At 48.5% G+C, this 23,458-nt stretch overlaps 3 protein-coding genes, 1 non-coding gene and 1 pseudogene across 4 annotated transcripts; 1 reads left to right on the top strand and 4 right to left on the bottom strand.

Moving 5' to 3' along the window:
* The first annotated feature begins 2,796 nt into the window (after positions 1–2,796).
* On the top strand, positions 2,797–3,675 carry LOC117846014 (uncharacterized). Its single transcript, XM_034727114.2, has 2 exons — positions 2,797–3,060; positions 3,143–3,675. The coding sequence occupies exon 2, from the start codon at positions 3,165–3,167 to the stop codon at positions 3,525–3,527; it is 363 nt and encodes a 120-aa protein (XP_034583005.1). The 5' UTR covers positions 2,797–3,060; positions 3,143–3,164; the 3' UTR covers positions 3,528–3,675.
* Positions 3,676–8,300: 4,625 nt separating this feature from the next.
* On the bottom strand, positions 8,301–9,007 carry LOC117846450 (uncharacterized). The gene is made up of 3 exons (XR_011897503.1): positions 8,869–9,007; positions 8,680–8,754; positions 8,301–8,568 (listed from the first exon to the last, which is right to left on the bottom strand). It is a non-coding gene; the product is annotated as an uncharacterized protein (transcript).
* A 2,929-nt stretch (positions 9,008–11,936) lies between these two features.
* LOC117846269 (uncharacterized) lies at positions 11,937–13,337 on the bottom strand. The gene is made up of 2 exons (XM_034727404.2): positions 12,770–13,337; positions 11,937–12,663 (listed from the first exon to the last, which is right to left on the bottom strand). Exons 1-2 carry the CDS (start codon positions 13,197–13,199, stop codon positions 12,065–12,067), a joined length of 1,029 nt encoding a protein of 342 aa, XP_034583295.1. The 5' UTR covers positions 13,200–13,337; the 3' UTR covers positions 11,937–12,064.
* Positions 13,338–16,451: 3,114 nt separating this feature from the next.
* LOC117846539 (non-specific lipid-transfer protein C6) lies at positions 16,452–17,421 on the bottom strand. Its single transcript, XM_034727745.2, has 3 exons — positions 16,947–17,421; positions 16,792–16,845; positions 16,452–16,693 (listed from the first exon to the last, which is right to left on the bottom strand). The coding sequence occupies exons 1-2, from the start codon at positions 17,350–17,352 to the stop codon at positions 16,802–16,804; spliced, it is 450 nt and encodes a 149-aa protein (XP_034583636.1). The 5' UTR covers positions 17,353–17,421; the 3' UTR covers positions 16,452–16,693; positions 16,792–16,801.
* Positions 17,422–20,100: 2,679 nt separating this feature from the next.
* Positions 20,101–21,732, bottom strand: LOC117844378 (cytochrome P450 78A5-like; annotated as a pseudogene).
* Positions 21,733–23,458: the final 1,726 nt, after the last annotated feature.

Raw genomic sequence — 23,458 nt, 5'->3', positions numbered from 1 at the left:
GCTAGTTGCCCAGCATTATGTTTTTGCTTACATACAAGTAAGCAATTATGTTAGTACGGTAGTACCTCAACTGCTATTCAGTGGAAACACAGGTCGAGTCATCGCTACAAAAGCCACACGCACAGTGATGGTTCAAGATAGATAAAGCGAAAGTAACAAAACGCTTAAAAACGACAAACGGTGGAAATCCAATTATTATAATAACTTGATTCAACAGAACTACCTTACAAGTAGTAGACCTTAGTGACTATTGTTATCTTCTCTATCAATACAATGACCAGCAACCTGCCAGCTTCAGTTCACACACACACACACACACACACACACACACACACACACACACACACACACACAAAGACCTTGATGACTATAGTTGCTTCTGCTTCCCCGACGCCCCGACTTTTCATTTGATCGTAGGCTGTTGACGTAGGGAACTGCAAAAGTTCCTGGTTGATGATTGATCAGGCAGTAAGGTTCTCCATGCTTCTCTTGGCCTCTTGGCTGCACCAGTGCACCTGATCCAAAGTACAGCATCATGACACCCATCCATGAAGGACTAGCAAATTAATTTAATCTTAAATCCTGTACAATCAGATTCCAATAGAATTAACCAAACACCTGAATTTTCATCTTCAGGGATTACAATATCAGATTGCAAGTATAGTACAGTGAAAGAACTGGAAAACAAAAAACACTGTTACCTATCAACCCAAAAGCTAGTAACCCACACATTTGTTGCAACAAGGGATACTAAACAGTAAGAAGAACTGAGATAGTATTATACACATTTATATCTTTCAAAACATCTCCTTGATTTCTGTAAAATATTTACACAATTTACAGCTTCTAATATTTTACAATTTACATGCCAAGTTTACTCAACTAAGAATACATGACAAGTCAAATCATATATTACTTTTGAAACCAAATCTAGGTCCGTGTAAATGATTTTTATCTGGTGAAATAACAAAAAATTGATTTAAAATTTACGGAAAGATGGATAAGTCCCTTTACTATGGGCTCTGTTCCAACTAAGAATACATGCATGTTTTTCTTAAAATTCATAATGGAGACTTAATTCGATCCATTCAGATATTTGAATCCTGAAAATTTCATGTCAAAGATATTTAGTGCTTTGCAACTTATTTTTGTGCTTTGAGTAAAAAATTGTATTTCGATACATATAGTTTTACTTTGGATTTTAAAATGTAATTATTGGCATGCATGATGAAATAAATGGGTTCTTTTTTAGGTGCACTGCCCCCTTGATTTCTTATATCCACGCATGCTTAGTTTTATGAAGGATCGGCATTTGCCTTAGTTTTTCCTGTTCAGCTGTTTTGTATTAACTGGAAAGAGAAAACATAATTAATATTGTGCAAAACAAACCATTATTAATCAATGACTAGGAAATCTATCAGAAGTTGCAAGAAAAGAGACGGTATGGTAAAAAAAACCCTCAGCTCTGATTTAATTTGCCCAGTTGTCTTAAACCAAAAACACTCAATAGCCCACTATATACTAAAAGGCATATACAATAAAAGTATAAAACTGAAAAAAAAAATCTACAGCAGCTAGATTCTCAAATAGCAGACAGGCTCCATGGTAGCACCTACAACTAAAAATGGGGAGTTATACAGTTTCCAGTCTCCGTCTACAATAATAATAAGTACGGTAGTGAAGTACTACTAACATGGCAAGTAAACTTTACATTTAACAGGAAAGGATCCCGAATCTCTGGAGAAAGTAAAATAAGCATGCATAGCTTATCAGCAAGATTAGTAGCTTACCACTTCATAGACATGGTTCCGACAGTGACGGTGGGAAGCCAAAATATGCACCGTCCACATAATACATGGGACCGGTTTTCATCCCACAAACTTTCTTAAGTTCAGAAGTCTTGACGTGCAGCGAAAAATATTCATCCAAAGACTCTACTGAGTTATGAGCTCTTGGTGTGCCACCAAGGAATAAGAAACCCTCAGTCACACCCAAGACAGAAGAAGTATACTGTCTGGGCAACGGTATATTGTTCTCCAATTGCTATTCACCATCATTTGGCTTTAAGATATGCGATCGGACGATCGAGTCATCTTCATCATGTTGACTGAGAGAAACCATCCGAAGAGATCCATCTGCACTCACTACAATGCGGTGTTCAACATTTAGTGAAGGAACGTTGTTGATCACAGAGAACTCCATCCTGAGTGTGTCAAGAATAATCAACTTGTGACTCCAAGGCAAGATGATGTACAAGCAGCCCCGTGCATCAGCCAAAAAGGAGAAGTCATCATCACAAAAGTGACCAGAGGGCACCCCAGTTCCCAAAGTACCCCAGCAAGGGGAAGCAGCAATACCCCATTGTCCAGTGATGGACGAGAAGACAAAAAGAAACAGCTTGGATTTATTCCACGACATGCATATCACCCTGAATGAAGTCTGTTCATCCTCGCCGGTGGGCGCGAGCAAGACGCCGGCAGCGAAAAGGTGCCCATGCTGGGCTGTTAGCTGGTCAGGTATAGCAGGAATACAAAGACCCTGTCGAATACAAAGACGGCGGGGTCGAGACCGTTTAGGGGAAAAAAACTCGACGAGGACGCGGCCCCGGCGAATGTCGCGAGTACAACGTAAATTGACGGTTCAAGATAGAAAGCACATCACCATCGGTTCTTGATTTTCATCTTCAAAAATGGTTAGAATCGCCTTCGCCTTTGCTTCCCCAACATCCCATTTGAGTAACCCATGCATATCAGACAATTATCATTGACTTTTTTTTTGGGCAAAACGGACCAGCTGATTGACGAGGCTTAGGAAACACAGTTATTATTGCTTCTAGCGAAAGATGCCAACCAGCTTCATGACCTGGCAGCGCCGCAAGCCCCACGAATCCAACTCCTAAAGCTAGCTTCCCCTCCGTCTGTGCTCTGTCTTGCCTTCTCGCCCTACGGTCCTGTGTGGCTCCTCTTCCTCTGTGCGCTCGAGCTAAGGCGTCAGCATTCCTTGGCTAGGATTTTCCCAGTGACACCTATTCCTAAAAGATGTTGGAATCGGGGTTTTAAAGTGTGTATTGCATCTCATGTAGTACTATGAGACTAGCTACAGCGCGGACTAAGATTTTTCTTTTACTACTTTATTTTCGCAGTGGCTCCCTCCCGAGCTGGGTGATGCTGGAGAGCTTCGTCTTTCGCAGGGACGACCCCGAGTCCTTCCGCGAGGACGAGAGGACCTCGGCGAGCTCCGTGACATCCGCCGGCGCCCCCTTCCGCGTCTCCTTCATCCTCGCCGATCCCCCGACCCCGTCGCGCCTCTTCGTCTCGTGGCCCGACGGGCCCAAGAGAGGGATGGCGTGCCACCTCGTGGCGGCGCACGGCGGCCTCGTCCTCCTCAGGCTGGACTCCGTCGTCCTCGACTCGACCGAGAAGCACCCCACGCCTTACAAGGCGGTGATCCACGACTACTTCGTCTACTACATACCGGCCGGTCCAGACCCCAGCAGCTCGCCGCCGCCGCCGGAGCGTCGGCCCTAGGCTTACGCCGAGTATTCCTCCATCGTCGACAAACCCGTCCTGTTCCCGTTCGAGACCCAATCTGTTGGTTTGTGTCGCCGCGGCGAAGAAGAAGAGTTTGCCCTGGCGTATCTCGGCATACACAGGACCGGCAAATCGGCGGAGGCCAAGCTATGGGTGCTCCGCTCCACGGTGGCCGGCGGTGGCGATGGTGATTCTTCCGCCGCCGGCAGCGAAACTGACAAGTGGGAGATCAAGAGCCTACCCATCCAGTACCAAGCTGAAGAATTCAACGAGCTGTTCTACTGGCTGGCGCATGCTACAATTCCCTTCAAGAACTCATTGTGCTGGGTCAACTACTACTGTGGCATCTTGTTCTACGACGATGTGCTCGGGGACACCCCCAAGATCTCCTACCACCGTCTGCCCCTTGACAGCTTCCCCCGCTTTCCTCCTTCTCGCAAACCCCGCAAGGAGCTCTACCGCAGCTTGTGCGTCACCGGAGATGGCCATCAGCTGAGGTTCGTCGACGTTGCCCGTGACGACGGAGAAGGCATAGGCCAGATGAAGCCCTGCGAAGAATGCTACATTGCAATATAATTAAATAGGTATATTACTTGGACACAAAAGGTTGATCAATCAAAGGTAAGAAGGAAGTATAACTATAAGGTTTATTGTGAGCTTGCAAGTTTACAATTTGCAGAGACAAACTTCTAGCCAAATATTCTATGCACAGTATTTATAAAAGGGACCAAAAAAGAGTTCGGATTGAGGGAATTTAATGTGCTTTAAGCTTATTGATGATGAGTTCCTAAACAAATTCCCTTATGTTCCACCAGAGCCTGCCAAGGCCTCATCCTGACTCTTAGAGCTTTTGGGTTTGGTCACTTCAGTATCATTAGCGACGAAACCTTGCATCACAAAACAATATATGCAGATGCCATTAGTATGTTCCTCTTGTTTTGATAAAGCTACAGGCCTACATCTCTTTTCACACACTCTATCTTCTCCTGGTGATCTAATGCCGCAACAGAAACATTTTAAAAACTTAAAAAGACGATCCAGGATGATTACCGAAAACTCACTAGCTAGCTACTACTTGCAACCAAAGATATTATGTTTTTGTTTCCTAAGGTTAGATGCAGCTTTATGTGATCGGAACCATACTCCATTATCAATGACTTCACCGATAAGATTAGGGATCTATATTATTTTGATGCCTTGTAGCAACATGCCTTGGTGTTGCCCCTTACCTGAACACATTAAGTCATTTTTTGTCGCATACGGACTCTAGACTTGATCCTGCTCAAAACAATATTATTATTACTGATCTTCTCCTTGTGCAACTATCTTGGACAGGTTGCTTGGATGGTAAGTATTGATTCACACCACAATCATAATAATCAACACATTTTGCTTGGTTGATCCACTCAGCAAGAGAGTTATTTTTTCCCCCTAAAGCATGAAAGGGTAACAAAATTGAAAAGATCTTAAAGTGCTCAATCCACCTGCAGCTGGTTTGTCAGGTCACACTTAAAACCTATGCATCTAACAAACTACCATGAATCCAGAAAAGTGAAACGCACGCCTTCTTTGTACTCTTTTCGAATATCTGATTTTCAAGGCTTGTACTACGTAAGCATTAGTGTGGCAGCAGGTCACCGCAAAACCAAACATCCTCCCAAGTCCCAAACCTGACCTTAGTGCTGACTGACTAGGATAGTGGGCAGAACTTTGTATAAAAATAGCATATTTGCAGCACTATTGGTGCTTTGGTGACGAACCTCCCTCATCGTTGCATCGCAAGGCATTGGCCAATAATAACCAACAAAAGATCATTAACTTTTGACGGTACGAATAATTGGATAGAGGGGTCATTATTAGTAGTTCATAGAACATTTAGTCATATACAACCTTCTAGAGGGTAGAGAAACTCATTCGGGACCAAATGTCATCCTGGGTCTTTCACCTTTAGTCCCTACTCAGTAGACCTGGGTTTTGCGCCAAAAAAATATTAGAAATTTCCGGGAGGCTCCCACACACACGCACGTCGCAAGTCACGCGATTTTTCACGCAAAATATGCACGTGTGTGGTGTGTGAGATTCAAACCCACGACCTCAAGTCTCGCGTGTAGCTTCCTTACCATCTCACCTACACACCTACACAGCACATCTAATTGAGTAGGGGATGCTATCCTTTTGTAGTAATTTGTGGGGGACTAAAGGTGACCCTTTAGTCCGGGTTTGTAACACCAACCGGGACTAAAGGTGTCTCCACGGACTATGAAATTTAGACCCGGGACTAAAGATAGTTCCAAAAACAACCGAGATTTTTGTTTTGGATGGAAGGTCGTTTTTCCACCCGGTGAATATATAACAATTTCAATGGAGAATCAAGCGTACTCTTTGCCTTTTCACCTGATTGCAATTCATATAGTACTAGAATTAGACTACGTTTTGATATGTAAATTTTAGAATCTTGCTATGTTAAAGTGTTGACGAATCTGAATTTTCCCATTAAGAATACAGTCGTATGAGCCGCCTGAGGGAGTGTCTGAGATTTGTAACGTGAATGCCCAACCCTCCTAAAATTACTTCGATCAGCTTGCCCTTCCACTCTAGTTGACTAGGATGTAGCAAATAAAAGCTCTCTAGTTGATCAGTGTGGGAGGTAACTTTGTAATTCTTGATATTTGTCTAATTATAATGTTGCCGGAATTTAATTCTTGAACTCATCCAATGAAAATACTATATTCAAAGTAACTTTAGTTACAGTGCAATGGTAAGCCAAGGTATTTGCATGGTAAGTTCCTAATGCTCGAAAGGGGAATCAAAGCAGTGACGGTATCAGGCTGCAGTTTTATAAGATGCATTATTTCAGCTTTTTTAGACGCCAAAGTGCACCTTGTTATGTGATCCACGCACTTGGTGAGATACAAAATAAGAAGAAAAGATCCCCTCAAACTGCTCCGATCCCTTCATCAGCGTATAATTGCCGCATATAAGAGCATCATGCATGCCGTCTGTATATATATGTTCATTGACTTAATTCACTCTCCTGTTATCCTGTATGCGGCTTTGCTAGTTGCATGACGTGGCTCTCTCTTCCATCCCCATCACTCTGGTACAGAAACGCCACTCAGCACACTGAAAAGGCAAAAGAACAGATCATCAGGTTTCCAATTGACCAATTTTCAGTTGTCCAAAAATGTCTTTATTTCCCCTGCCTTTTGCCTGAAAATGAATTCCATGTTATTCGCGTAACTGCACTACTAGCTATGTGGTTTAGATGTTGATATAATTTTTTTTATAAATAAACTGAACTAGACGAGATTAGAATTAGAACGTACCAAATTGAGCTATACATATGAGCTTAACTAATACATATACTAGCTTTAGAAGCTCCTACGGCCAATTGAGATTTAATACTAGATGATGATCGAGTCCATTATTTCTCCAACATATCTTTGTGTGAAGGCCAGTAACAATGCGCGCGTCAGGTCACTAGCCAGCAACGAATAACGATGCGCGTTTTTTACTGGTCAGTATAGCAAAAGCTCGCGGAGGCATCACAGGATTCACCGCGAGTATATAATGACGCATCGGGCTGGAGCTAGCTCCAGGGCAGTGAGAAATAGCCACTGCCCACTCGACGGCAAGATGGACGCGTTTCTCGCCGCCGTTGCCGCCGCCGCTCTCAACCACCGCCGCGACCTTGGCGTCCCCGGCCGCCACGTGGCACAGCGGCTCCGGGCATGCTCGGTCGCGTACATGGCGCTGGGCGCCTCATTGCTCATCGCCGGCGATCACGACCACGACCACGTGCTTGTGGGTTTCTTGCTGTGGATGGCAGGGACGGTGCTGTTATTGCTCTCCTTCGTCGCCACTCGCTTCCCTGAGGTGGCTGCGGTGGCCGCCGGCGTCGCACAGTCGGCGCTCGAGGAGCTTGCCATGGCAACTATTCTAGCTCTAGCGCACAAACTTCGCCGTCATCCTCTTTAGTTTTGTTGCCATTTAGGCTGTGGGCACCAGGATGCACACCGACCCTATGTCGTCGTGTTCCTCGATCCCGGCTTGGCTGCCGTGTCGCCGGCCTATATATGGTCCATAGTACCTGCGGCATGTGTCTTGTGTTTGTATTTTTTTTATCAAATATAAGCAATATATATTTTTTTCAGTTTTTGTGTAGATCCAAAGTGAATTTTTTTTATTCACGCATGCCACACCGTAGGATCGCCGCATAATTAAATCTGCTGGCCAGGTCTAGTCGTCGTACGCCCGCATGACCTACTACTTTTATAGGGAGCGCCCCTGTGGCCAACCTCGTCCAAGATTCATGGATCAATTAAGGTTTCTAATAATGGTGATCTGTCGAGCACTCGAGAATCCCTCTTTTAACTTTGCCCAAGGGCATCATTGCTTCACTGTTCATGGGCCAGTAACGACGCGTTTGTCACTAACTCAAATCGTTCCGTGCCTCCTGTTTGCACATTGGATGTCTGTGATTCTAATCCTTTATGAGTCCCTTTCTCCTTTTTTTTGGTTCAATTTTCATCCTGATCACAGCCTCAATTTGGGGTGACTGCCCGATCTTGTAGTATCTCCTTTTGAAGGCTTGCTTAAACCCAGTTGATTCTAGGAAAATTCATGCCTCCGTTGTAATAATATCTACGGCTTGGCTGTTATTGCTATGGATTATATCGCATATATATATATGCGTGCTTTGTATGAATCAGATCCCATTGAGAAAAATAGAAAATTAAATCGCAACAATCACATCACACGAACCAGACAAGCTTAACTGAAGAGGATAATGCGCTCATACTGAAAATTCCAAGGTTGCATAAGTGCAACGACCTCTCCTGATTGACACGCGACAAATCCTTCTAATCAACCTAAAGTTATCCCTCTTGCTAGCCTGTATGAAAGGTATCCCTAACACACTGCTACGATGCACAAACGACTAGTATTCTGCAAACCACATCTACACCTAATCTACTACTCCTGGCAAAATAATCCAACCAGCCTCTTGCTGCACTACCTCATCATGAACATCATCTCACTGCAAAACAAATTCAGATGCAGATCTATAAGAACATAACTCATATATGTTATGCCAGATCAATCAACCTTCTGAAAAGCAACTGAAAAGAAGAGGAACAAAATACTATACCATATTAAACTGGTGTTGGTTTTTTCTCTGCTCACGACGGTGGTGCTGGGGCGTCCATCGGCGGCACAGGGCCCCCTGCTCAATTCAACCACAGTGCACGCATGGATAAGTCTCACGATGACATGGATATGTCGATTACACGATCAAGCTAGCAAGCATGAACATTTACATATATATACGATGACTTACTGATGCACTGGCGAAGCGTGCCCAACGGCACCGCGGCGCCGCAGACGCGGGGGAGCGCCATGGCGCGCAGGCGCAGCATGGGCGCCGGCAGGAGCTTGCCGAGGTCGCCGTTCATCACGTGGCAGAGGCAGACGGGCGCGTCCTTCACCAGCGCCTTCACCCCGTCGCAGCACGCTGCCGGCGGCGGCACCAAGCTGCTCGTGGCGTTGGCGGCGGTGAGGAAGTCCGCGCACGCCGTCAGCGCCGACAGGGACGTGCCGCACTCCGCCGGCTGCGGCGCCGGCGGCGGCAGCGGCAGCGGCAGCGTGCCTCCGGAGGAGTCGTTGCAGGGGGGCAGGAACCGGGGTCGCGGTAGGCCCGGGATGCAGGGGAACGACGGGAGCGGCGGGAGCGGCGCGCCACCGGAGGAGTCGTTGCAGGGGGGCAGGAACCGGGGTCGCGGCAGGCCCGGGATGCAGGGGAACGACGGAAGCGGCACCCTGGGGCGCCAGGGGCGCCAGAAGGACGCGGGCGGCTGCGGAGACGCCCCTTCCTCTGCCTGGATCCTGGCCGCCGACGAGGGGTGGAGGCTGGCGGACACCGCGGCGAGGATGAGGAGGAAGGCGATCGTGCACTTGGACGGCGCCATCGCTTGGATGCTGACGAGGGGTTTGGGGTTGTTTCGCTGGTATGGGACGACGTGCGTGCAGGGCAGCTATTTATTGGACGGCCTGGCGTCGAGATGGAGAATTTGAACGGTACAATGCTGCTGCTCGGAGATCAGTTTATCTCGTGTTTTAAAATTTCTATCGCCTCTTGTGCCAAATATGTTGGACTCTACGACCTCTGTTGTGTATTCGTTCGTGGTGGTTTATCTAAAGATTAAACGTGTCATGTCAATCTAAAACTAAACGGACTTGAGCGCTAATTTTGAACCCGGAAGTTGGAGGTTGTCAGGATCTATCAAGCAATCAACAGAACGCATTTCCATAGCTACTTTGCCGTACCTTATATTTTTATCTCCTATTTACAATTTCTGCTTCAATTTCGTCCCTTCTTTTTATCTCTAGTGTTGGATCCGCTAGGATCTGATAGAGATTTTTTTTAAGAAACACGCATTTCCATAGAGGTACGGTAGGATAACCTGCGGCTTGTTTGGACGTCAAGTTTAGCACTTCCACTCATTAGCACTCCCGTTTGGAGACATGACTGATGGATAGAGCTAAAGTCCATAAAATATCACTTTTGCCCTTTATCTCCTCACCTTTTCCCTTTCCCTCTCACATTTTTTATCTTTTCACAAACCATTAGTACCCATTAGCTCCTCCCCACCGACTAATACTTTTTGCAATTTCTTTTTCTTGGGGGGCTAAAGTTTAGCCCTCCCGTTTGGACGGGTAATGCATAAATGTGCTAAACTTTAACACTTTCCCTCATTAGCACTTGGATCCAAACAGACTCTTAGCTCAGTACTATTGGCAAGGATGTTGCTTTTGTCGCACCGAAAGAGACAATTAAGCATTTATTTGTGAATGTCGTGTGCTGTGTATCCATAGTGTATCCTATGTGTTTGGGTCTTGTCTATCAGGAATTATAGAAGGGAATTGAAAAATCATAATGCTAGTTCCGCTAGAGGTGGCTGCTACCGGTTGTGCATTGTGGCTATAGAGAAATGATTTAGTTTTTTCTTAAAGGACATAATGCTTTTAGCAATCTAAAAAAACTTCTCTCTTTTGCATATTATCTTTTCGACTATTCTTTGGCTCCGTACGTGGCTCCTTTATGGAGGCCGGCTTCGCAGGATTAAGTTGTTGCAGCGTCACAAGAATTAGCACGGACAACCAAGAAGCTTTTTATCCAAATATACATAGACGGCGGTGTAGTCTACAAATTGATGGTCACTAGATTGACTTAGTTTTTCGATGTGCTATTTTAGGCTGTGTGCACGCTGCTTTGCAAAGATTGGCATCGCTTTTAAGACCTTGTATTAACTTGATGTAATATTCTTGGAAATTAGTAAAGCTCTTTATTATAATATATTTTAACTAATAGGATGAATACTTACCAATTTATTTCTCATGCATTGCTAAACAAATATGAAAACTATCACTAATACTGTGCTTTGTGGAAACCAGATTTTATAAAAACTTGTTTTAGCCTAAGAACAGCTAAAACGATGTTCGGATACTCCAACTTGCTTGGATGTACCAGTTATCAGTCGTTTGCTCCTAGATGAAATCTAGTTTTAACAAAACTAGCTAGTTTTGGTTTGAATTTTAGGAAAACTAGTTTTAATAAAGCAAGTTTAATTTGTTTTGAATTTTAGAAAAAAACAAGTTTTAAGTTAGTTAGTTTGTTACAACATGTTTTGTGAGTTCCTTGTTTGGGGGAGGAGATGAGCCTAAAACATGTTTAACGAAGATGTCGTTTGGTGAATTAGTACTTGTGAGTTGTGACCGAGGTAACGGGCGACGTACGGGAGGATGCATTAGCCGTGCGTTGGTATGGATGGACATGCCAGTGGCCAGGAAAAGCGTCTGCATTTGCGCATGCAACCTCATCATGTGAAGATTTATGCGTTGTGTGCTTCAGTGCTTGAACTAGGAAGACCCAGCACAGGCCAGTAGGCCACTAGCTCTCCTCATCCTTGGGTTCAAGCACGCAATGCAAGCGAAATCAAGGGGGGGTTCCAATGGCGTCGAGGATCACAGTGATATGGCAACCGGTCCATCGTCGCCTGTGGTCTTCTCTTCTCCGATATAAATAGTACGTGCACGTGTTACCATGCGCAACGGTAGTCAAATCGATCGTTAACAGGCTACTAGTAGTTATCAGGTCAAGAACGAACTGTGCCGCTCTCTGACTGCTGAATATTTGGCTGTTTGTTGGATATCTGAGCGACGAGGATAGCCCAACATGCATGCATGGTTTTCGAGGTTAGCCAATCCAGCTCAGTCAATCTAACAAAGTCGCGGATTATTCCTCAACCAAAGCGCATATATACGTCGTTTAATCTCACTAATTTGCCGGTTGTCAACCGTCGTCGACCTCGATGTGCGAGTACTTCGTCTTCGTCTAAACACACTGTGTAACAAACTAACCGAAACCAAATTTAATTGAAGACATCCAAAGACTAAGAACTACGAGTAGGCACCTGGCCACCTGCAACCGAAATCTACTAAGCTGACTACTACTTGATTCTAATTCACCCGTTTAATTAATAAGGTGATTCTGCCGGCGGCGTTGCCACTGGCGTCGACGGCGATTCCGGCGCAGGGGTGGACGGCGACTCCTCCGGTGGCGAGGCCGCCGGTGCATCATCCGACGGTGGTGCCTCCTCCGGTGGCGAGGCCGCCGGTGCATCATCCGACGGTGGTGCCTCCTCCGGTGGCGAGGCCGCCGGTGCATCATCCGACGGTGGTGCCTCCTCCGGAGGTGAGGCCGCCGGTGCATCATCCGACGGTGGTGCCTCCTCCGGTGGCGAGGCCACCGGTGCATCATCCGACGGTGGTGCCTCCTCCGGTGGCGAGGCCGCCGGTGCATCATCGGACGGTGGTGCCTCCTCCGGTGGCGAGGCCGCCGGTGCATCATTCGACGGTGGAGCCTCCTCCGGTGGCGAGGCCGCCGGTGCATCATCCGACGGTGGTGCCTCCTCCGGTGGCGAGGCCGCCGGTGCATCATCTGACGGTGCCTCCTCTGGTGGCGAGGCCGCCGGTGCATCCGATGGCGATGCCGCTGGGGGAGACGAGGGTGATGCCGGTGGCGTTGCATCAGGCGTTGGCGCCGGTGGAGGGTTCATCGGCGGCACAGGTTCCCCTGATCAAATCAACAAGTGCACACCGTAGATTAGTTTCCTTAATCTAAGGACAAAACAAAAAAAACTAGCTTTGGCACGATGAAGAAGATCACGAAACCGACTTACTGCTGCACTGGACGAGCGTTGCGCGCGGGAACGGGACGCGGCACATGCGAGGGAGCTGCATCATGCGCAGGCGCAGCATGGGCGCCGGCAGGAGCTTGCCGAAGTCGCCGTTGACGACGTGGCAGATGCAGATGGGCGCGCCGGTGACGAGGTTCCTGAAGCCGTCGCAGCACGCGGCCGCGGGCGCGAGCACGCCGGCGTTGGTGAGGAAGTCGGCGCAGGGCATCAACCCCGACACCGAGGTGTAGCACTCGGCCGGCTGCGGCGGCGGCGGCGAGCAGGGCGGCAGCCACGGCGGCCGCTGCACGCCCGGGACGCAAGGGAACGGCGGCAGCCGCGAAGGTTGGTCATCGGCCGCCGACGGCTGCGGGGTGGCCGCCGCCACCAGGGTGAAGGCGAGGAGGAAGGAGATCAAGGTGAGCTTCGCCATCCTTGATGCCTAGAGCTATTTGCGATTGTTGTTGGCAAGGAACAGACGTGGGGGGTCTTATTTATAGAGAAAGGAGGAGAGATATCTGTTCCGTTTGTGTCGAAGTGTTTGTTAAACCTGGAACAGATTGTTGTTGGCGATATTCCTTGTGCAAATCTTGTTTAGGCGACAAATTTTTCGGTACCAGGACCGACGCCTGCGAACCGTCGTTCTCGTCGCGCGTCGATTCCAGGCGTCCGATTTGATTTGATTTCAGTTCACGTACCCTCGCCTCCGCAATTCCCGGCCACGTTCGCGCCGTCCTGCGCATAGAGCGTCCGTGATCTCTCGTCATCTCGTGCGACCGTCGCCTGTCCGCTCAGACTCGAAGCCCTCGACACCCTCACCGATCCAGTGACGCCGGCGCGATCTTTCCTGCGATCGTCGCCTCTCCCTCAAGGAACCAGCGACGCCCACGCGAGCTGATCGGCCTGCGCCGGCGGGAGGGGAGGCGGGCGTTGTCTTCTCCTCGCGGCGTGGTAAGTCGTTCATCCACCAGGCCTTCATCAATCGACTCCAGTAGGAAACGGTGATTCAGAGAGCCATTGCCAACACAAACGGTGATCTAATGAACGCGCAGTAGCATCTGTTCCTCCCCCCATCGGCACCGGTCAATGCGCTAGCTGCCGTTGGTCTGCCACAGCACCTCCTCCCCATGCGTCGGTTCAACTCCATTCCAGGCCATCGCAGGATAGTTAGGCCCTCGCCGCCGCCGCATCTACCTCCATTGCCCCGGTACAACATTTGGATTGATCATTGATGACATGCATGCAGTTTCTATTTCTTAATGTTTCTAATTTTTTTAGCTGCTTCAATTGATGGTGTATTTGACCAACTATTTTAAAACTGAAAGTTCAGTTAACATTGTTGCTGATCCAATTGATGGCTGTCTCAGATCGACTGGACAATAAGGAGTTTGTTTTCTTGAGATCGGAGTACACTTCATTAAATTGGGGTCTTCTCTTCTTTGCTGGGATGCTTTCTAGTTTGTGTTCTAATAGTGCAGCCAATTGATTTGATCAACTTGTAGGCTAGGCTATTTGCAGTACAGGGATTTTGCTTAGTTTGTAGTCTGACCACAGCAGCAAGTCAAGAGTACATCTAATTTAGTTTGCAATAATGCAGTTAACTTTGACCATCATAATAAGTTGTGAATGGCAATATCTGTTTAATATTTGTTTGCTAAGCTTGGCATCTCTTTGACCCAAATGTTGGGCGTATTGTAGAGGCATTGATAAGAGCTGTTGTAAAAGCAGCTATGGCCTCTAGGTACATGTGTTCTCAAGTGCAAATCACTAGCTGTTCTCTCCTCAATTGCCGCTGATGAATGGTTGGTTACTTCAGTAATCCAGCATGCATGAATTGTGGAGCCGGTTGTGTCGTGGTACCCTGTATATTGGTATTCATGCTGCAGATTTGTTGGCCTGAATAAATGTGTCAGTCCTGTGATCCTATGTTATGTCTGATGCACTAACACCGGCAGTGGATTACATTTGTTTGCAATACGATCTCTGTAAATACGTTCTCAATCATTGTTCATTCTGGAAGAATTGTTATTTTCATCCAAACCATACGTGCATGTAGCTAGACCTGATCATTTGTCGGGTCGGGTTCTTTCAGGTTTCGGGTCAAAAAAGTTCGGCCGCGCTTGACCCGTGCCGACCATCGGGTTGGATTTTTGGCCCGCACCTAACCCGTCACATAGTCAGGTCGGGTTGGGTTCAGGTTTTTATGTGCAATTTTCGGGTTGGGTCGGGTTTTTTCAGGTGTTGGTCAAAAATTTTAGCCCGTGCCCGACCCGGGTCATAAGTATCAGCCCGCACCCAAGCAACATATTGATCGGGTCGGGTTTGTCAAGTCAGGTGGGTCAGATCGGGTTTGTCGGGTCGGGTGGTATATGATCAGGTCTGCTTGAAGCATCATGATTTTATGTCCGTATCCACCATGACTTGTTAATTAGATATTTTGCATGACATTTTTGGAATAATTATTATTTGCTTTAATTTTGATGTGCTCGTGGCAACGCACGGGCCATTAGCTAGTCTCGTAAGATGTCCAAACCAAAAGCTGATTCCCGCGGTGATATCCAGTCGCACGTCCAACCCTGACTGGATCCTGGATAACTGACCTGGTTAGTCTTCCCTCTAGTCCAAACAAAGCCGGCCGATTATTGTTCAGTCAACGGATCCGATCGTCTCGCTCTTTCCCTCATGATGTACGCCATACCGCCTGCTTCCCCGAGCCGACGCAGCTAAGTTGCACTGCTCTCCGGCGCAGGAGACCGTGTTTAACTCGAGTCGTCGGCGACGGCAGTAATGGAGCTGTTGTGCTGATCTCCACCAGGTTGCTACTAGCCCCATCTGGCGATCCATGTTTGTGTTGTCAATGCAATTTTGTATAAAAAACTGAGATGTTGAACCTGATTGCGGTCATGATGCAATGCAAACGGATTGTGCAGGGTTGGACATCTTAGTAAAATGCTCAATATATCTGAATCCAAATTACTATTATGAAAAATATGTTTGCAAAGGCATCTATTTCTTTGGCATATATGTTTTGCAGTGGAGTATTGCTGAGTTTTATGTTACTAAAGTTATGATTCACATTGTGTGGTAATTTTGAAAACAACATAATTCTCATGCGAACAAATTAGGATAATATAGTTTTTCTTGCCCCTTCCTACTTCTAACTCCAGCCCACACTGATACTTTTATTTGACACACAACACATGTGCAAACACTCGGACACATGCATATACACTCACCGTGTAAACACAAGCAAGCTTGCCATCGAGGAAGATTGTGTGTTTGTTGTTGGTACAGAGATGTGGAATCTATGGAGAATATACAAGGATGGTTTTACACTTGAGACTTGGAGATATCCGTTTTCTGTCCCTCTGCCCCCCGTTCTGTACGTAGGAGTATTTGTTATCGTCAACACATGATAGACCCAGCCGTAATCACACGAATAGCCAGCTTGGTCTTTCCTTCTCATACTAATCTACATAAAGCCGGCCGATTCTTGGGTCAATGGATCCAAGACTACCTTGCTTGTGTCACCAAGCGTGCACCTCGGTCTGGTTGTAGAGAGTATTTGAGGCTGCAGAGAGAATAATAGAGGTATAGAGTTCAGCAAGAGATATAATAATGAAGAGTTCGGCAGGAGATACTAAAGAGTGGTGAGAAGAAGATCCGAGGAGGGAAATATATGGTCTGGTGGGAAATCACACCCATTCATCCAATAAGCTAAAGAGAAGAATTTCTATTACTGATCATATCGTGCAATAGGCCTCTTAGCACAAAGCTAACTCTTATTCCTATTACACTGGATAACTAGGTGTCTAGGTAACTCTCTTTTCCTAGTACACTGCAACTTAGCAATGCGCATCTAATCTAATCTTTTCCAAACTGAAGTTATTACTAATCTTCTAACCTCTGCTGCTACTAATGGTGTTCCTGCAAAACATAAAAAGCATACATGGATTTGATCGATCAGAACACGTTACGATAACAATTGCTAGAAAAGTAATTGAAGAGGGAAAAAAAACACCTACCATGTGATGCTTATGCGGCAGGACTAGGAGGAAGCAACGGCGGCACAGGTTCCGCTGTTCAATCAAACCATATTCATCATAGATTAGATTGGTATACAAAGCAAACAGGAAGCTTATATAACAAGTTCAACGACTCAGACGCATCTACGACTTACTATAGCACTCGGAGAGCGTTTCCACCGGCAGCGCGACGCCGCAGGTCGCCGGGAGGTCCGACACGCGGCTGAAGTCCGTGTTCGCCGGCATGAAGTTGTCGATGTCTCCGTTCATGGCGTGGCAGAGGCAGACGGCCGCGCCGTCGACGAGCGACTCGAGGCCCTTGCAGCACGTGCTCGAGGGCGCCGCCACGTCGGCGTCGGTGAAGAAGTCCATGCACGGGGTCATCCCCATGAACCACGACATGCACGACGTCGTCGCCGGCTCCGGCGGCGAGCTCGGAGACGGCGACGGCGCCAGCGCCAGCGCCAGCGAGGGCGGCTCCGCCCTGGTGGCTTGCGAGGTGGTGGCGACGGCCAGCGCCAGGGCGAGGAAGAGGGCGGCGATGAGCTTGGAGGATCCCATGGCTGCTTATTGCGTTGAGGGATTGAGGTGTTTGGTGCGCGCGTGTTGGCGATGGACGACGTGCCAAACCCTGCGCCTGGGTGTTTATATAATGCTTGGGCTAGAGATAATTTTGTTTAAACGATACTCCGTACAGATAAAACTGCTTTAGCTGTTGGTTGGGGAGTTGGTTTAGATCTTTGGAATCGATTCGGCAACAGGTTTGCACGAACTCTTGATTGGTTTAACTGATCAATCTATTCCGCGTGAAATTCGTACGCTTTCGTGATTACCGCCCGAGGTGGCAAGGCGGAGGCCTAACAAAATCTCGATTTTGTGCGCTCAAATGATGCTATGCCCTCAAAAAAAAATGCTAACTATGCTATATACTCTCTCCGTCCCCCCAAAAAAAAATCTCATGAGTTCATATTCATGGTGCCATTACAATTCACAACTAGTTTTAGTTTTCCTCTAGCTAATTCAAAAAAAATATGTTAACAGGAGGTTTTATTTGTTTATTTCATCAATCCTCGTCAAGCCGGGACCTCTAGATAAGGGGGCGTTTGGTTTCACGGACTAAAATTGTCACATCGAATGTTTAGTTACTAATTAGGAGAACTAAATATGAGCTAATTATAAAACCAATTGCACAGATGGAGGCTAATTTGCGAGACGAATCTATTAAACCTAATTAGTTTATGATTTGACAATATGATACTACAGTAAATATGTACTAAGTAACGTACAGAAAATTTATTTTTCCATTAGCGCAGCTGCAGCTCTTGTTTCCATTAGCTATTCCCATTAAGTTATTTTTTTAGTGGCTGCAGCAATTGAACATGCTTGTGTGGCTGCAGCAGCGGTTGTTGGCTAGCTGTAGCTGCAGCACAGCCGCAGCCTCGCAGCGCTGCAGAAAAGCACAAGCGAACAACCTGCAGAAAAGCACTAGCTACGGCCATGGTGCGGAATATTTATTGCAGTGTTGGATTTTCCTCATCATAAACAAATTCAGCAAAATCTCATAGTATCAACCATGCAAGTTGATGGTGTTCGCTGCTGAGCATTGTTCATCGTTGCATTGAAAACAAAAAGAGTAAAATGCACTGTAGGTCCCAAACTTGCTTAGCTGTGTCACTTACTTCCAAAATGTATTTTTTAGTCCCCAATCTATCTAAAGTGGTACATTCAGGTCCCCGACACGCCAAACAAACATTTTGACACTGACGTGGAAGCCACCGTAGCACCACGTTGACGAATATATGTAAGAGAAACCCCCTAATTTCCATCATCTTTGTTCTGGGTCCTCAACTCCCCTCCCCTCCCATCTCGTATCTGCGTGCGCGCCATTCCCGCCGGCTGCCGCCGCCCTCGTCAGGGAAGGGCCACTGGGCCCGTGTGGGCGAGGACAACGCCAAGCGGCCGGCAGCTCGAGAGCAGGGCAAGCGGGGGCAGCAGCTACGGCGATGTGGACGGGCGGCGTGAAGGGGCCGACTGCCTGGGTGCGGCCGCGAGGCTGGCAATGAGCTTCGGCGCGGGTTGGGCTACATGGCTAGCGACGAGCTCGAGCACAGCTGCCCACCGTCCCACACATCCCGCCTGCGTCGCCCGTGCATCACGGAACTCACCGTCACCGCCCTTCCTCCGTCGCCGCACCCCGCCAGTCCCCCGACCACCCACCGCTCCCCTTCTCCTCTGCCTTCCTCACGTGTCTCATGTTCTCATCCTCCTTGCTCCTCTGGCAGCCGTCACTCGATTTGATCGAAGCCAGCAGTAGGATCCAATTCGTTTGCTCCTCTCTCCGATGGCTTGCTTGAGTTAAAAATCGGATGTACTTTCAAGATCCGTGTGTATTGGAGCAGAATGGATAGCATGTTGTAACAAATCAGTGTGTGGGAAAACGAATTTTGTAGCGCACAGCGGTGGACAGTCTCTGTCGCCACCCTGCTCGCCGGCAGCAAGTTTAATCGCCCATCCAGCCCGCGCAGCTCAACCGCCCGCCCGCGCCGTCCTCCCACAGGCAGCCGCGGGGCAGGGGCGGAGGAAGCGCCGTTGATTGTAGCCGCAGGGGAAGGGAGGTGGGGACCCTGCCGGCCACCGCGCGTATGCAGCTGCAGAGCCCCACGGGGGAATGGAGAGGCGACGCAGGAGGAGCGAATGGAGAAGATGGGGACTGCCGAGGGGGTTTGTTGCGTATTTTCACCAGTGTGGCGCCAAGGTGGCATGACACGTCGGCGTCGGAGGCTCGCCTGGCATGTTTGGATCTGGGATGGACACTTTAGATAACTTAAAAATACATTTTAGAAATTTAGAAACCTGGTTGACACAGTGGGACAAGTTCATGGACCTGTGATGCATTTATTTGCAAGAAGCCCATGCAAGAGGATGATGCATCAACAAAAACAAAACAAAAAACAAGAAACTAAGCCTGATTTTTTTTCATATAACTCACTTTTAATATTATCGCTCATGTTTCATTAACACAAGCCATATAACCAAGGTCACAAACGATCGATCACACCAAATTATTATCCGACACGACGACGAAGCACACACAAACCAAAACCCACAACCAAGCGGCTGAGGCATGCAAGGACTTGGACACGATCGAACACATATAGGACTTGACACGACGGCATGCATGGCGCGACACCATTAGTAGTAGTAGCTTCCTCCATTGGCCCGGACAGACCAATTCGAGAAGACGAGACGCGGCGGCCACCATGCATGGAGGTGGATCGTCGGACACCCTGGCTTCTGACGGGCCGACGATCATGCTTGGGCCCTGGCGACGGCCTTGCACACACCAGCGGCGTCGCCATCTCCAGGGACATGTTCAAGCGCTCCGACAGGTCGACGCCGCCGCCGGCCGCCGCGGGGGCCCACTCGAACTGGTGCAGCAGCTGGGCGATCCAGAGGTGGGTGGTTGCGTGCGCGAGCATCTTCCCGGGGCAGACGCGGCGGCCGGCGCCGAAGGGGGCGAGGCGGAGGTCGCTGCCGAGCACGCTCACGTCCTCCTCCTGGAAGCGCTCCGGGCGGAACGCCTCCGGCTGGGACCAGATGGCGGGGTCGTGCGCGATGGCCCACATGTTCACCATCGCCGTCGTGCCGGCGGGGACGAGGTGGCCGCCGACGTGCGCGTCGTGGATGGCGAGGCGCGCCCACGAGAGGAGCGGGCCCGGCGGGTGCATGCGCAGCGTCTCCTTCACGATGCTGGATGTAGGGGAGGCTGGCGACGTCGGCGTCGGCGACGGCGACTCCGCGGCCCACCACGGCGTCCAGCTCCGCCTGCGCGTTCACCTGGATGTCGGGGTGCAGCACCATCCTCGCCATGATCCACTCCATCAAGATCGCCACCGTGTCGGTGCCCCTGAAGATCATTTCCTGATGATGACAAAAATAGGACGAAACGCGCGTAAATCCAAATGCAACCGGAAATAATGGATTTAAAGATCATGCACTGTATACTACACGAAAAAACAAACTCGATCAACGATCAATCTTACCCAAAGAACAGCGATCATGTCAGAATCTGACAACTTGTCCTCTCCCTCGAGGCCGAGGAGGACGTCGACGAAGTCGCCTGTGAACTCATCAGCCACGCCTCCATTGGCGCGTCTCTCCCTGTGCTTCGACTTTTCGAACCAACCTGTCGCAGCGAAGGCGCACGCCCTGGAGGTCGAGCCACTTGAGCAATGGCAGGTGGTCGGCCCAGTTGAAGGTCCCCAGGAGGTCGTATCCCTCGGTCACCATCTCCTCCAGCATGGCGCCCTCCTGGCTCGACAGGTCGTCGAAGTGCTTGCCGAAGACGGTGGCCATGATGTGCTTTAGCGATGCGGCGTGCAGCACGCGCTTCAGGGGGACCTCGCCGTGGCGCGCCATGGCGGCAGCGACTCGCGGTGGTGGGCCGCCCCCGTCACGCGGCGCGGTCCGAAGAGGTGCGCGGCGGCGAGGCGGCGGAGCCCGCGCAAGTGCGCGGCGCCGGACGGGGCGAAGCCCATGGCACGGTGGAAGAGGAGGTGGCGCGCTGCGTCCTTGACGGGGCGGTCGCCGAACGCCGAGCTGGCGAGGATCTCGCGCGCCGTGCCGGGCTGGCTCGACACCACGAGGCGGGTGACGCTGACCGAGAAGAACATGAGCGCCGTGCCGCCGTCGATGGCGCGGGACAGCGCTGCTAGCGTGCGATGCGCCACGGGGCTGGAGAGCGCGGTGAGCACGCCCGGGGGGGGGGGGGGCGGACCGCGGGCGGCAGGAGCGGGAGAGCGCCCACGCCAGGCCGCCGGGGGAGAGCCACAGGAGGGCGGCGGTGAGGACGAGGACGGCTACGAGGGGCGGGAGGGGGGAGGTGGTCGGGGGGAGGATCAGGAGGGAGTCCTCTTGGTCGGTGGTCATGGTGAGCACCATGGTTGCTTTGCTTGGTGGTGGGAGACGAGTGGTGGTTTGGTGAAATGGTGATGGGAAGGGAGCCTTAAAAGTGTTTGATTTGCCCTCACTTTTTTAAGGACTAAACTCTTCTTTAATCAGGGACTAAAGTTTAGTGTCTCAAACACTAAACAACATTTAATGACTTGAACAATGATCACATTACCCCTGATCATTGCTACTCCTGCCCTTTTCCCTTCTCCCAGGCAGCTGTCCTACCGCCAGAAGTTCCTGGCACTCGCGCCATCTTGCTGGCGCACACCCCCTGCCTGCACCTGCACTTCTTCTCTTCCTCGCCGCTTGCTTCTGTGCCTTGCCACGGTGCTAACCGGCGTTGCTAATTTTTTTTTTCATTCAATCCAAATAATGTTCAGGGATACATAAATCTCATTGTTACAAAACAAAGGAGCTATGACCTATTAAACAATCCATCAGCTATCCAATTCTGAATCTGATTCATATTTTGATCTTCGTCCCCGTGTTGGGTAGTAGCTGCATTTCCTTGAGACGACAATGCTTCCGACGGTGCAACATAGTTCTCATTATCATTCGCCATCTTGAAGTCCACATCCCCATAGCACTCTCTCTAATGAAATTATGAATTGACATGCAAGCGATAAGTATTTGGCTTTACTTTACCATTGGATACCGGTAAATCGCGCAAAATCCGCCATTTCATCTTCAAAACTCCAAAAGACCACTTAATGACATTTCTTAGTGACGAATGTGCATAATTGAAGAGCTCCTTTTTACCTCTTGGAATTGGTCCTTGTCAAAACTTCGGGAGATGATATTTTGTACCCTTGTATGGTGAAAGATAACCTGATCGGTTTGGGTACCCAGAGTCCACAAGATAAAACTTTCCTACACATCCATATTACTCATGTTACTTACATGCAAAGAATTGAAACTATGTGAAGGAGTGGAGTATAGAACAGGGAAGTACCTTGAGATGGATGTGGAAACTTGTCGCCATGCTTGTTCAATGCATCTTTGAAAACTCTCATGTCATGGACCGACCCAGGCCATCCCGCAACAACAAAAGTAAATCTCATATCGAAGTCACATATGGCTAACACATCCTGACTGGTGTACCCATGTCATCCCGTATGTTGGACAATCTTATCAGTTGGCACTACAACAGAAACATGTGTCCCATCTATTGCTCCAATGCAATTATCAAAGTATGAAGAAAACCGAGGAACTATAACCTCTAATGCACAGTACTAAATGTAGGGTCTACAGACCTAATGATATCAGCTGCAAGCTTGCTAACACTGCACAATACTTTGTCAAACTTCCTACTGCATGTCTCGGTTGACCTAACAAATCAATCTTTAGCTTGTCTCATGCTTTGAGGGGCATCACAAATCCATAAAAGTATATAGACTCTATTGATGACATTCTCCTCGTTGACTTCAATCTATAAGACTCGCCAGGACATTGTGAAGCCTATCAAACACATCCCTATTCATACTAAACATGTTGTAACAAGATATCCTATTTCTTAGTGTTTTAATCACCCATTCATAACCAGTTTTCGAAGGAACCCTGTAATATGCTTTGTTCAGGTATGTGTCATAATAGTACATACCGAGCATGGCACCAACAACAACAATTTCTCTCCTCCTCTTTTGACTTCTCATCAAGTACTCATCATCAGAATCAGAATCATGTGCAAACATAAGAATTTTGATCAGACAACATG

The sequence above is a fragment of the Setaria viridis genome, chromosome 2, assembly GCF_005286985.2.
Source record: "Setaria viridis chromosome 2, Setaria_viridis_v4.0, whole genome shotgun sequence".
NCBI lineage: Eukaryota > Viridiplantae > Streptophyta > Magnoliopsida > Poales > Poaceae > Setaria > Setaria viridis.
Note: the sequence above shows the minus strand (reverse complement) of the source record. Positions and strands in the feature narration are given on the sequence as shown.

What these genes read in the sequence shown, in the direction of transcription:
- LOC117846014 (XM_034727114.2), top strand. Translation starts at nt 3,165, where the DNA reads ATGCTGGAGAGCTTCGTCTTTCGCAGGGACGACCCCGAGTCCTTCCGC.
- LOC117846269 (XM_034727404.2), bottom strand. Translation starts at nt 13,199, where the DNA reads ATGGCGAAGCTCACCTTGATCTCCTTCCTCCTCGCCTTCACCCTGGTG. An exon ending in AACGCTCGTCCAGTGCAGCA is followed by an intron (nt 12,664 to 12,769) that starts GTAAGTCGGTTT and finishes TGATTTGATCAG; the next exon opens with GGGAACCTGTGCCGCCGATG.
- LOC117846539 (XM_034727745.2), bottom strand. Translation starts at nt 17,352, where the DNA reads ATGGGATCCTCCAAGCTCATCGCCGCCCTCTTCCTCGCCCTGGCGCTG. An exon ending in AACGCTCTCCGAGTGCTATA is followed by an intron (nt 16,846 to 16,946) that starts GTAAGTCGTAGA and finishes TTGATTGAACAG; the next exon opens with CGGAACCTGTGCCGCCGTTG.